Genomic DNA, 14999 nt, shown 5'->3' on the forward strand with positions numbered 1-14999 from the left:
TTCAGAAAAAACTGCTTTCTCCCTGTCAGGTCCTCTATTTTCAGGTCTGGTTGTTCCATGCTCATACCAGTGTCTTGCAATTCGTATAACTCTATTAGGATTTATGGCTAAATAATATAAATAAAATATTGATTTTTGTCAATAAAACATTTTTTCAACAAATACACATACATAACTTATGCAATCTATTCTGAATTAAAAGAAAAGTAATTGTAAATTTACACAATACTGAACAAAATGAAGGCAAACTCGTAGTTTGTATCCTTCAATGCATAAAAAGTAATCAATGCTCATAGTTCTAAACTTTTTTCGCTCATTATTTTTTACTTTGGCTCTTTTAATACTAAATATATTAGGCATTGATAGTATAGAAGCATCCTGTGACACTTTGTTGGTATTACAATATAATTCTGAATGACATTTAAACAGATTGTCTGGTGTAATATCTTGAGCCTAAAATGAATTTGTCATAAATTTAAAGATTATTAAAACATAATCTTATAACAATAATTATAAAATCAAATAAATTCACCTTGCAAAAGCCTGCAACGTGATTACATGATATAGAAGGAATTTTTCCTCCACTTGAATGTAGAAATAACTTTCTCATTTCTCTTGCTGAGCATTTTTCGAGACTTCAACGCTAAAACAACACTTTCATCCAAACAATCATAGTCTGCCATTTTCAAGTTTTACTTTGAGTTGTTTATTGGGTTTGCGCAAAATTATCTTTCTACACGCTACGATTGGTCCAAAAAAAAACAGCGTTTTGAAAATAAATTTTAAAAATCATACTGCATTTTGAAAATAAAATTATTTTTTTAGCTAAAAATAAATAAAAATATTGAAGTCTTTGAAAATAGCTGTTAACATGACTTAAAAGTATATGAACTTAAAAGTATAGAACTTTTGAATATATACATTTTAAAATTTTGAGTACCAGATTGACCTATTTTCAAAAAAAATTTTTATTATACAGGGTTCCCACTATTAAAACTGAGGCTAAAAGTAAGGATTTTATGAAGATTTAAGGAGATATTTTTTTAATATTTAAGGAGATTTGGTCGCTAACAACAATTTTTTGGAGGAACAAGAAAGGAGAATTAAAGAAAAAACAGTTACATTAAAAACAGAACCTTTCTTTTTTTCAATAAACTTTAAATATAAACAGATAAACTATTATAAATGAATGTATTATATATATATATATATATATATATATATATATATATATATATATATATATATATATATTTATAGAGAGAGAGAGACAGGCTTGGCCAAGAAGGCGTGCGATTTCATGTCATAATATGACCTTGCAAATACTATTTGATTTTAAAAATTGACTACAACTATTAATATGTTTTGAAAATTTGTATACATTTTAAAAACACGCTGAAAAATCTTGCTATGAAGGAACATAATAAAAAATAAAATAAAAATAACTTAACTAAGCTAAAATAATAAAATTAAAACTTAACTAAAATAAATAATTAACAATAACAATAACATTGTTTAGAATAAATAACTTTGAACCGTTTATCTTTACTGTTTTAATAATATAACATTATGCAAAACCCTTTTAAAATAAAGTAAGAACTTACATCTAACAATTGTTAACTAAATGCGCACATTTAACAATTAAAAAAAGATTCTTAACATTTCTTCGCAGAAACATAAACAAAAGAAAAAATAATTAAATTGTTTATTTAAAAAGTTGATATAATTTTTTTTATTTTAAGATATAATAAAAAATAGATACTTAGAAAAATATAAAAAAATAAATATATTATCTTTAAATATTTTTATAAAAAATCATTAACAGTGATTTGTTACTTTGTTTAAATGCGTTTTAATAATATAAAAACATAAGTAAAGATTAAAGTTATTTACTTCAAACAGCTTTCAAAAAAGTTCATCTTTTTTTTTCTTCACAACAAAATCTTTCTACTATTTGAGTGAAACAACTTTAATGATTCTTATTCAGGGCTCGAATTAAGCGTATCGCGATCGCGAATTGCGATTACTTTTCGCACCTTCGCGATTAGTCTTTTTCTTAAAATTTGTTTTTTCGGGATCTTTCTTTTTTTCATGATTATTCTTTTTTTATTTTAGAAGATTGATACTCTATTCGCGAATATTTAGTGTTCTTTTACAGTATAAAACTGCAGTGACTTCTGTAACAATTTTTTTTTTTTAAACCGGAGCATAAAGAAAAAAAAGAAAGAAAAATAAAAGATTTAGAAAATCAATTAGCAAAAATGTTCAAATGCAGGAAAAAGACCGATTGTTTAAGGAAGGAAAAATTTATAAAAAACAAAAGATTAAATACCTATTCGAATCAAGAAATAAAAGATTTTGATTGAAAAAAGAAATAAAAGTTAATTGATTGAAAAGTCACTTTCTTAACTCGAATACTCAAGGGCTTCATTACGATTTAGCTCATTCATTATGAACAAATTTAATGATATTTTTATAAGTTTATTTTGCGAAGAATAGTGGTAGGCAATATAGACTCTAAATAGTTATATATATATATATATATATATATATATATATATATATATATATCAGGGCTCGAATTAAGCGTATCGCGATCGCGAATCGCGATTACTTTTCACACCTTCGCGATTAGTTTTTTCTTAAAATATTTTTTTTTGCGATTTCTCTTTTTTTTTGTGATTTTTTATTTTTTATTTTAGAAGATTGATACTCTATTCGCGAATATTTAGTGTTCTTTTACAGTATAAAACTGCAGTGACTTCTGTAACGATAATTTTTTTTTTAAAGCGGAGCATAAAGTAAAAGAAAGAAAAATAAAAGTTTTAGAAAATCAATTTGCAAAAATGTTCAAATGCAGGAAAAAGACCAATTGTTTAAGGAAGGAAAAATTTATAAAAAACAAACGATTAAATACCTATTCGAATCAAGAAATAAAAAATTTTGATTGAAAAAAGAAATAAAAGTTAATTGATTGAAAAGTCACTTTCTTAACTCGAATTCTCAAGGGCTTTACTCCAATTTAGCTCATTCATTATGAACAAATTTAATGATATTTTTATAAGTTTATTTTGCGAAAAATAGTGGAAGGCAATATAGAATCTAAATAGTTATTAAAAAAAAACTTTAAAGTTTGTTAGTACACTTGCTAATTTTAAATTAATAGCAATAAATGGATGCAAATAAGGACCACAGATGCAGATTATCTACAGTTAAAAAGTGTGGAAAAACATTTTAATTGCGAGTTAGAATACGATTTAATGGAGATGAAGTTATAAGATTAAGATGCAGTTTATGTAAACAATTTGAAAAACGGATAAGTCAAACAAAATTGTTTTCCATGACCTGGATCAAACCAGGAACAATATCAATAAAAAAAGATTCACTTTAGCAGTGCGCAACATAAAGAGGCCACGCGAATTCATCAACAAACAATATTAGGTTCAGTTCATTATCTAACCATGTTATTCATAATACTCCAATCGGGCGTGGTTTACGTAAAATGGCCGTAAAAGACGCTGACTCGTTACGGAAAAAGTTTAATATTGCGTATTACTTGGCAAAACAAGAGCGTCCATTCACAGATTACCTTTATTTGATTGCATTAGAAAAGAAGAATAAGATTGCAAATTTAGGAAATTCTTATGGCACTGACCGTGCAGCTGCATAATTTACAGATTACATTGGCACCGTAATTAAAAACAAATTAACTGAATGTTTAAAAAATTGTAGATTTTACTGTGTTCTCTGTGATGGAAGCACAGATTCAGCTGTATCCGAACAGGAATTGATTTACATTCTTTATTTCAAGGACGGAAGTCCGAAAGTAGAATTCTTATCCATTGAAACGACAGAGAATTCTAATGCTGTTGGCCTGAAAAAATGTATAACAGACGCTTTTACAAGAGCTGGTATTACCAATTCTTATAAACATCTATTGGGTGTAAATCTTGATGAGCTAACGTTAATCTAGGAGCTTATGCTGGTTTAGGCGCATTACTAAAGGAAGGTTCTCCTTGGCTGGAAGTTGTACACTGTTTTAACCATCGACTTGAACTTGCTTTAAAAGATGCGTTTGAAAATTTATCTGCCTTCAAAACTGTTGACGAACTACTTTTACAACTTTATCACTTGTATCCAAAGTCACCAAAGGCTAATCCTTGTAGTTCTCGCTACCGAGAACTACAAGGATTAGCCGAAGCTTGGGGTAATAGCGTTCCGAAACCAACAAAAGCATGCGGAACTCGGTGGATGGATCACAGGTATAAAGCAATGAAAATTGCTTTAGAAAATTATGGTGTGTTTATGACACATATTGAATCATTGGCTATAACAGACTCCCAGGTAGCAAAGAGAGCAGAGTTAAAGGGTTTTTTAAAGCGATGGAAAAATGCGTCTGTGCCTATTCATTTATCAATATATCTTGATGTTTTATCTCCCCTTCGGCGTCTGAGTTTAAGTTTTCAGAACAATATTCATGATCCAGTTAAAGCTGTAAGAAGAGTTCAAGAATTTACATGGACAATGGCCAAGCTGCAAATTCTTTTAGAAAATTTGCTAGACAATTTGCTTGATGATACAAGTGTTATGACCCATAATAAAAAACTGTCTAAAGATATTGAGCTATCAAAATATTGCACTTTCTCAATACACCGAAATTAATAGCCATGTTCTTGACCAGTACAAGCTAATTATTGCAAATATTACCATATGTATGGAAGGCCGTTTTCAATCTCTCCAAAAATCACCATTGTTTATACATTTGGCCGCTTTACTTGACGTTTATAACTGGCCGTTAAATGTGAATGATGGAACTTTTGGCGATAAAGCAATCGGTGAAGTTGTTGAACATTTTTCTGAATTTTTAATTGGTGTAGGATGTGATTTGAATAATATACTTCATGAGTGGTTCATTTTAAAAGCATACATGTTTCCCATCATAAGTAACAATCAAAATGAGTATTATTTGAAAATTTGGAAAATCGTTTTTTCCAAATCAAATTTGGTCAAAGAATGCCGAAATATTCTTGATATTTTTGAACTATTTTTAATTTGTTCTTTTACAAATGCGAAAGTAGAACGAATGTTTTCATGTATGAATCGCATAAAAAATGACTGGAGAAGTTGTCTTAGACGAGATCTCTTAGAATCTCTACTTCGGATAAGTGAAGAAGGTCCTGATATTGACAAATTTGAACCTGATACTGCTATAGACGAATGGTATAATAATAAAGTTAGACGATTGTCAGCAAATTTTCATCGTTATCTGGAAAAAAGAAAAAGACAGGAAAAACAGACATTGATCTAGCGACAGTTACAATATTGGATTTGGAAGAAAGTGAAAGCAAGGAAAAAAATTGAATATTCTAAGCATTAAACTGGTGAAATACTGGTGATTACAAAAAATTGGTGATTACAAAACGATCAAAATATTTACGATTACGATCTAATGCTTTTTCTATTAGCAATCAAAAAAAGCATTAGATCGTAAAAGATTCTATTATTTAGACACATTTTTTTCTTTCGCTTTATTTTATTGAATGAAAAAGTGAATGCTAACTTTTATTAAAAAAAACATTGAATGAAAAAGCAATAGATAGAAATATCATGGGAATTTGATAAGGTTACTTAGATAAGAAAACTTACTTAATAAGAATTTAATTATCATTCTTGTTTGTGATTGTGCGGGTTTTCGTGAAAATGTTAAGTTTTAACATTTCACGATAATGTTTTCGTCATTTTTAATAGTTTTTTATAACTGTTTCAAATTTATAGATTGTTTTGTTAGAGTTTTAAATAATTTTTTTACTGTTAAAAATTTATAGAAAATTAAATATTCTAGTTGTTTTAAACAGTTTAAAGTATGTAAATAAAATAGAAAATGAAATAACTAATTAAAAAAAGATTATATCAAGTTCATTGATTTTACAAAAATACAGCCGCTAGATTTAATACAATATAATAATAGTAATAATGTAAATTATAACTAAAGCTACTTTACAACCGCTGAACGTAAATGTTATGACATCTTATTATATATGTATTATAAATAAGTAAAAATAAACAATGCCCCCTCCCCTCCGGCGGGAGTGGAGGAGGGGTTATGAGCAACAAAAAAATCGCAATTAGATTTTTTTTACATTAATTCGAGCCCTGTTATATAAAGTTTATTAAAGAGAACATCGTTGTTTAGAGTTGTCTCTAAACAACAATGATGGAAACTAGATTGTAAAAAAGTCATCACCCTAATAAAAACTAGATGTTTTTTTCGAATAAAAACTTTGAATAAAAACTAGATGTTTTGCTGCAATTTAAAACTAAATGCTTTTATTTTTATGGCAAGTGCTTTATTATGTGCTTGCCAAAGTTTTTGTGGGTGTGTGGGCGAGCGTGAAAAGACTTGAGTGCAAAAGCTAAACAGAGAAGACTGATTTATACATATATACATATATATATATATATATATTTATATATATATATATATATATATATATATATATATATATATATATATATATATATATATATATATATATATATATATATATATATATATATATATATATATATATATATATATATAAGACTGATTTATATATATATATATATATATATATATATATATATATATAAAATATAATGCTGATTTATATATATAAATAAATATATATATATATATATATATATATATATATATATATATATATAAGACTGATTTATATATATATATAATATAAGGCTGATTTATATATATATATATATATATATATATATATATATATATATATATATATATATATATATAAGACTGATTTATATATATATATATATATATAATATAAGGCTGATTTATATATATATATATATATATATATATATATATATATATATATATATATATATATATAAATCAGTCTTCTTTGTTTAGCCAGCGCTTTTGCCCTCAAGTCTTTTCATGCTCGCCCACACACTCACAAAAACTTTGGCAAGCGCATAATAAAGCACTTGCCAAAAAAAATAAAAGCATTTAGTTTTAAATTGCACGAAAAACATATATAGTTTTTATTCAAAGCATTCTTTCCACTATTAAAATAGCAAAAAAAAATGAATTTTTTAAATCGCACAGGATAACTTAAAAATGACCATCCTGCTGGCGCTTCTTTGTGCGGTAGCATCAAATTTCAATCGGAGAAGACTGATATATATATATATATATATATATATATATATATATATATATATATATATATATATATATATATACACATATATATATGTATTCATGTATATGTATATATTTATATATGTATATATGTATATATATATATATATATATATATACATATATATATATATATATATATATATATATATATACATATATATACATATATACATATATATATATACATATATATATATATATATACATATATATATATATATATATATATATATATATATATATATATATATACATATATACATATATACATATATATATATATATATATATATATATATATATATATATATATATATATATATATAGTTCTATAGTTTGTTGGCTTTAGGAAGAGCGGAAGGAAAAAAGTGATTCTTACGCCAACACATACGTCACTTTTAATTACTTTTGACTTTCGTCCAACATTTCCGTGTTGGACGAAAGTAAAAACCATTAATTTAATTACAAATTAATCGTTTTTTAAAAAAACCACAAAAACGCAAATTTAATTGACCAGAATGTTTTTAAAAACATTCTGAATGTTTTTATAACATTTTGAATGTTTTTAACAATATAAACAATGTTTTTATTTTTATTTTTTTTAATAAAATGTTTTTATTTTTATTTTTTTTAATAAAATGTTTTTATTTTTATTTTTTTTACTGTAAATCATGCGCGGAGTGTTGCTACATCGACTATCTTATAGCCTGACTCGCAAGGGAGTGCTGCTACATCGACTGACAAATAGCCTGACTCGTAAGGGAGTGCTGCTACATCGACTGACAAATAGCCTGACTCGCAAGGGAGTGCTGCTACATCGACTGACAAATAGCCTGACCCGCAAGGGAGTGCTGCTACATCGACTGAGGGTTTGGTTGGGGCAGGCAGTCTATCATTATTAAAAAAAAAAAATTCCGGTCTTGCATTTTAATTTTTACTTTTTGTCAACAAAATATCGAAAAAACTTTCGGACAACATCTAAGGGTTCTATATATATATATATATATATATATATATATATATATATATATATATATATATATATATATATATATATATATATATATATATATATATATATATATATATATATACAGGGTGTTAGCCAGGAAAAAAATTCATACAGCGTTTTAGCGAAATTGGGAATTTAGGTGCTGTCAAAAAAAAAAAAAAAGATCATTACATTCTGACATTTAAAAAAGGAGATCCAATTTTTTAGAAATAATTAGGTTTCAATTAATTTTTCTATTTTTGCTGGGTTATTCATAGGAATATTTTTCTATTTTATTTTTCAGGAATACTTTTATATTTCATAAATGTTTAATTCTAATTATTCAACTTGTTTCATTTTGAGCAATCTTTGTCAGTTTTCATTTTTAAATCGCTTATCTCCTTTGTTTAATATTGTAGAGAGAAAACAAGAACAAAAGACAATTGTTTGCAATTTTTTTAATGAATTAATAAATTTATTCATTGAAACTTTGATCTATTTTAATTGCGTACATCGCTTTTGAATACAGTTGTAAAAGGTTTAAACGATTAGTTACATATATCGTCTTCTGTTATTTTTATTTTCATTTTTAAATTATAAATGTAAAAAAAATGCTAAATAGTATTTAATTTTTAACAAAACATTTTTGACAATTTCCAAGATCCTGTTGTAACTTTTTAACTTGCTAAACCAACATTTTAATTAACGACAGTCGATAAAAAACACTATACGTTATACATAGGAATGCCAGAATTTTACGGCTTTTACGAAGGAAAACACTGAAAAAAAATTATTACAGGTTTTTAAAATCCGCAAAATTTTAATTTTCGTAAAATCCAGACGTTGGCAACCCTAATTATATGAAAAGATTTTGAATGTTTCAGTTTTTAAATACTTTAGCATTTTAAAACTAAAAATTTTAAAATACTTGAAAAAATTTTCTTAACTTTCTTACATAGGTAATCGTTTTATTGTTCATCATATTTTATATTACAATTTTTATCATAGATACATTCAAAAGTTAAAAAACTTATTTAAATTGATAGCTTTTAAATGAAAGTTAAGCTTTATATAGTTGTCAAAATACAATATTTCTATCAATTTTTACAAAAAACACAAGAATTTATAAGCGAGAGGTTCCGAGTTCGATTCCCACCACATCCTTAGTAGTACCGCGCTCAACTTGTTTCTCCGCGCAGCGACTTTGTTCGTCAAGGATCATGTTTCGGAGTTATAGAGTTGAGAGAGGGTGATAACCACAAGTAGCCTCCTCATCTGTAGTGGCCTTCTTGGCTTTCGGGAGGTGAATTATTAAATAAAAATAAAAAAAATTCGACCAAAAAAGAACTTGCAATCAAGAACAAGCGCCAATAAACGATTGGAACAGATCAAATTTTTAATCTATGATGTTTATTTTACCTAAAAATCATGTTTATTTAAAATCTTATTTGAATTTGGACAAGCGATTGGGATTTTAAAAAGATTTAAAAAAAATAAAAAGAATCTACGGTCTGGGTTTTTTCGCTTCAAACATTTATATTTTATGATAACGCAAAATTTATCATTTTATTTTTTTCGTCTTTTCATGATTCACAGACCTGATCATTTAACGGAAATATGTTGTAGTCAACAAAATATCATACAGATGCTATAGTATTTTAAAATGAGGGCATCAACTAAATTTAATCGGCATATTTAAATATCTAGTAAATTAGGTATTTAAGTAAAAAAATGTATTTAAATACAAAAACTAATTATTATTTTTTTTTTTTTAATTTACAGATATACATTAAATATCTACGTAAATTTTGTATTTGTAAATTTAAAAAAAATAATAATTTTTGTAATTATTGAAAACATTGTTAATAATTAATAATATTATAATATTATTTAATTATCTTGGTTTATGTTTTACGCAAATATAAAATATATAATACGATTTATTGCATGTTTTATTTTTGATTTTTTTGTTGTTATTTTTGGTTTACTTGACCAGCTAACTTATTTTACCGAAATTATTAATAAATCTTTGAATATAAAAACGTTATTAACTTATTTTAAATTATAATATTTATTAATATGCAAATTTTATTTGTAACTTTCCTAACTTAAGATAAACAGCGAGAATGTAAATAAAGATTTTTTGAATAACAAAAATAAATTAATGAAATAATTTATTAAACGTATTGAACAATTTTAACTGGAGAATAATTGACCTCAATAAAAAATTAAAAATATTTTTTTTTTCAACTTTTGAATGAATAATCTTGCTTGTTAATGACGACACGTTTTTTCACATTAAAAAATTGATCTTAATTCTTAATTGATAAACTAAATTCATTTCCGTGTCGTGCGTACTAATTGCGTTTTTTACTCGTCTAGCGCAACACTTTAAATCTGAAACTGATTTAATTTATTTTTTTTACCATGATCTTAAGAATCTTTGGGATTTTTAAACCAAGTGGGAAACCGCGTTATACGCGGTGCCATCAGGCTGGCTAACACCCTGATATATATATATATATATATATATATATATATATATATATATATATATATATATATATATATATATATATATATATATATATATATATATATATATATATATATATATATATATATATATATATATATATATATATGCATATATAATATGTAAGTTCATTTTTTCTTTTAGGCAAGTTTCTTTTTTTTAACATGTTGCTTATCTAGAAACTCTTGTTTTTTGCAAGCGGCTCTTCTTAATGCATTAGATTTTGATATATCAACTTTAATATCATCTAAATACAAATAGAATCATTAAATAATGACATTATATTTGGTGATAAAAACTAAAAAATTATCTATATTCAATCTACCTAAATAAAACATAAACCTAAAGCTAACCTTTTTATAGCAGGGAATCCAATTTAATCAGATGACTTCTTTAAATTCTCAATTAAAATGTCTGTCGAATTTCAGTATTGACTATTTCAATTACATTTCTTTTTGCTCTTTTGCTTGAAAAACTGACATCAACTGACTTCATTTATCAAACTGATAAATCAAAATCATTGGTTTATCAGTATGAAAAGAAACTAGAAGAAAAAATAGCAAGATTAAAAATAATATTTTGTGATTTTTTATTAAAATTTAAAATATTCTTTCTAATTACTTGCTCTTCAAGCTATTCTTTCATAATTATTTGCCCTTCAAGAGTCTTGATGAACTTTCATGAAATATTTGATACTTTGAAGACATTAACTTCTTTAAGTTCCAATCTGTAGCTTTTGCACCAGTTTGTAAGGATCCATTGATAGTAGGTAAACCATAGGTACCAATATCAATAAGTGTACTTAATTCTTTTTTTTCTTTTTTTTTTGACGTTCTTCATTGAGCATTTCCAAAAACAGTTTATTTACATTTGGGCATAATCATTCAAACCAGTCATGCAGGATTTAAACATATTTAGAATATCTGCTGCAGCTTTTCCCATGCAGGTTTTCCCATGAACTCTGAAGTATAATATCTTGTACAAACGGTATTACTCTCTTTATTCCAATATCGCACATGTCCATTTGACCTTTCTTTACAACTGTAGGGTAAAAATAATCAAAAAGACATACAAAGTTATACAGCTTGTTATGATCTTTTATAAGAATTTTTTTTAAATAAGGGGCAAGACCATGAGTTACAATATAACCAGATTTTGTTCAACTACAGGAAAAGTCGTTGGTTATTCTGGAAACATCAAAGTAAATTGTTTAGACTTATTCTTACTTCTAAAATCTCAGATCTAAAAGAGTATTTGCTTTGAACAATATCTAAACACCAAATTAATTCTGCTTTCAAAACTGCTTCCTTTTGAAGCAAATCTGAAATGTTACATTGCTTTGATGAGACAGACTTCTGTGGTTCTGATTGCACAGTTACTTTGAATGAAGCAACATATCCCTCTTTAGGCAACCACTCTATATCCTTTGATCTTCTTGCGTGTACATCAAGAGCCTTTATACCCACAGCTGCATCTGAGAATGATTTAGAACAAACTTTGCATCATGTAAGGCTGAGGTTTTTATCTTTCTGAAGCCAAGAAGTGTAACTATCATATTTAATCAAATATCCCATAACTACTTTTATATTTAGGCATCTAAAGGTAAATAGTGAAAAACATATAACAATCTTTTTTAGTTAATCTCAAGTTTCTTTATTATCTAGCTAATGGTTTTTTTCCCTAAAGTATATATATATTTAGCTGTAATTAAAAAAGAGGCTTGATTAAACACTAAGACTGCTCCCATAATAAGACTCCTTCCCTATAGCATGGTTTTCACTTGTAGAGAAAACAAAATAAAATTATTTCCAGAAATTGAAAGCTAAATACAAGCTAAAAAAATACTCCCCACACTCCCCTAAAATGATTTATGGGAGCAATTTACAGCTCTTGCAAAAGTATAATTTTTCTCTTAAAAATGTAATTATTATTGTAACCAAAATGAAAAACACAAGTCATTTTTATTAAAAAAAAATTAATTAATTGGATAATAAACTGCCATGTTCTTTAAAAAGCATGATTTTTGCACAAAAGAAAATTTTGTCTAAAGAATTTTTTAATAAGCAACTTTTATAGAACTAAACACATAGCTCGTACAAAAACCAAAAGCTCTTGTAAGAAGCAGTTTAGAGAAGCCATGTTTGTTTTAGGAAAGCTTTTCTCCGCTCTCGCACTCATTTACTCCTGTTGAGGTCTGTATACACACACACATATATATATATATATATATATATATATATATATATATATATATATATATATATATATATATATATATATATATATATATATATATATATATATATATATATATATATATATATATATATATATATATATATATATAACAAAAGTATAAGATTTCAAATCATCAAAGAAGTAACTATATACTTCTTTATAGATAAGTATAATCCATTTGCTTTATTAAAATTTTCCAGATGATAAAAAAAAAAGGGAGGAGAAATTAGGAAGAGCATTCAAATTTTTTTTTTTTTTAAGGATATTTAAGGTTTTTAAGGAGTAGTGGGAATCCTGTAATATTAGGGACCCATTAAATAGAAAATGAACATAAGAATGTACTAAATAATGGACGATGGAGCTAAAAAGTAGACTTAAAATAATCATCAAAATATCTTGGGCATACTAAAACATACAAAATTAAAACAATTATGAACAATAGTTGAGAAGAAGAAAAACATTAAATCAATTAAAAAATGAGTATATTATTTTTAAAAGATTTTCCAGTTTTCCATGTTTTTTGTATTCCTTTGATGAAATTACATTAATAAAAACAAAAAACTAAAAATGTTATTTAGTTAAAAGGAAATAGTTTTTCTGTTGTTCAAAAAAATTTATATGTCTTTAGCCAATATAGTTACTTTTTTATACTTGAAAAAAATTAACTAAATATTTTGCTGTGACAATTCTGATCTTTTTTTATTATTATTATTAATACCTAAATACTATAAATGAATCCAGATTTATTTTTCGAGCAACATATTAAAACTAAAAAGTAGTGATTCATATGATGTAAATCTATTTTTTTAGTGGTCAGATAACTCTTTGCAATTTGCTCCAAGACTCCAATGCAGTTGGAGTCTTGGAACAACTAAACCCACAAATTAAGAAATTTGACTTCCTCTTTATAAAAATTTAAAGTCAAAAAAAATATATACACATTTTTAAAGATTAACACCCAAGTTTCTGTGTTTTGGACAAGTTGCCATAATATGCTATATCTTAAATTAAATATGATATTAAAGAGAACTCCAGTTGTAAAAAATTGCTGAAACTTTGCAATTTTTTACAACACCCAGAACACATAGGTCCCTGTTTTGTAGATCTGGACTGACTATTTTAAGACTGTTAAGTTTTTGAGCTCCTGTTAAAGTTAAATATGGCGTTTTATATCAGAGTTTACATTCTATTATGTAAGTTGTTCACAGCATAGCTAAGAAGCCCACCTGCCCTAACATCGCCATAAAATAAAAAATAATCGCCATAAATAAAAAAATCATTATAACATAGTTCTGCTTATAACAGAAATTTATTATTTACAAACATATACAGTTTATATACCTCCAAATATATCCACATCAATTAATTCAATGTCTAATTTATTATGTAAACAATACAGCCACACAGCTCTGCAACATGGGGATATCTTCACTTGATATAACTTCATTTTATCTATGTAAAATATATTGCAAAATATAATTTATATGGTAATATATAATATAACATGTTAAATATAATTTTTTTTTTTAATTTATATAAATCATATCTTGAATAAAAATATAGATTAAAACACATATAAGTTCTAACTTTAAGCATAATGATTAAAAAGAGAGCACAAACAAAGTAAAGTTATCGACAAAATATTTGCTTCAAATATTTTGTCGATACAAATTCATTAATTTAATAACAGCGTGTTATTAAATTAATGAATTTTAATTATATAGCCACACTATTATGTTAATCAATTTATTAATTAACATAATAGTGTGGCTTTTTAATTCTGTTAAATTAAAAAGCCACACTATTATGAATCATAGATATTATACTACACATAAAAGCACAAGCATTTAAATTAGGCATATAAATATATTTCAAACATTCTTAAATTAGCTTGCAAGCAGAATTCTCCCTGAAGATCAAATAAATATATAGGTTAAATAAGGGTTGAGTTAAAACAGGCAGTATAGAATTTTAATTAACAGTATTTTAATATAAACTTTGTACACTAT

The 14999-nt window shown here is 25.5% G+C and overlaps 1 protein-coding gene across 1 annotated transcript in view; it reads right to left on the reverse strand.

The window, feature by feature from the left end:
- The window catches only part of LOC136071940 (glutathione S-transferase theta-1-like), a 28215-nt gene extending 13758 nt beyond the window's left edge, over window positions 1-14457 (reverse strand). Inside the window, exon 1 of the mRNA XM_065797816.1 lies at window positions 14332-14457. Within this exon, the coding sequence (XP_065653888.1) occupies window positions 14332-14437 (106 nt within the window). The 5' untranslated portion in view covers window positions 14438-14457. The remainder of the gene's footprint in view (window positions 1-14331) is intronic.
- Between the last annotated feature and the right edge of the window lie 542 nt (window positions 14458-14999).

The sequence above is a fragment of the Hydra vulgaris genome, chromosome 05 (assembly GCF_038396675.1).
Source record: "Hydra vulgaris chromosome 05, alternate assembly HydraT2T_AEP".
Lineage (NCBI taxonomy): Eukaryota > Metazoa > Cnidaria > Hydrozoa > Anthoathecata > Hydridae > Hydra > Hydra vulgaris.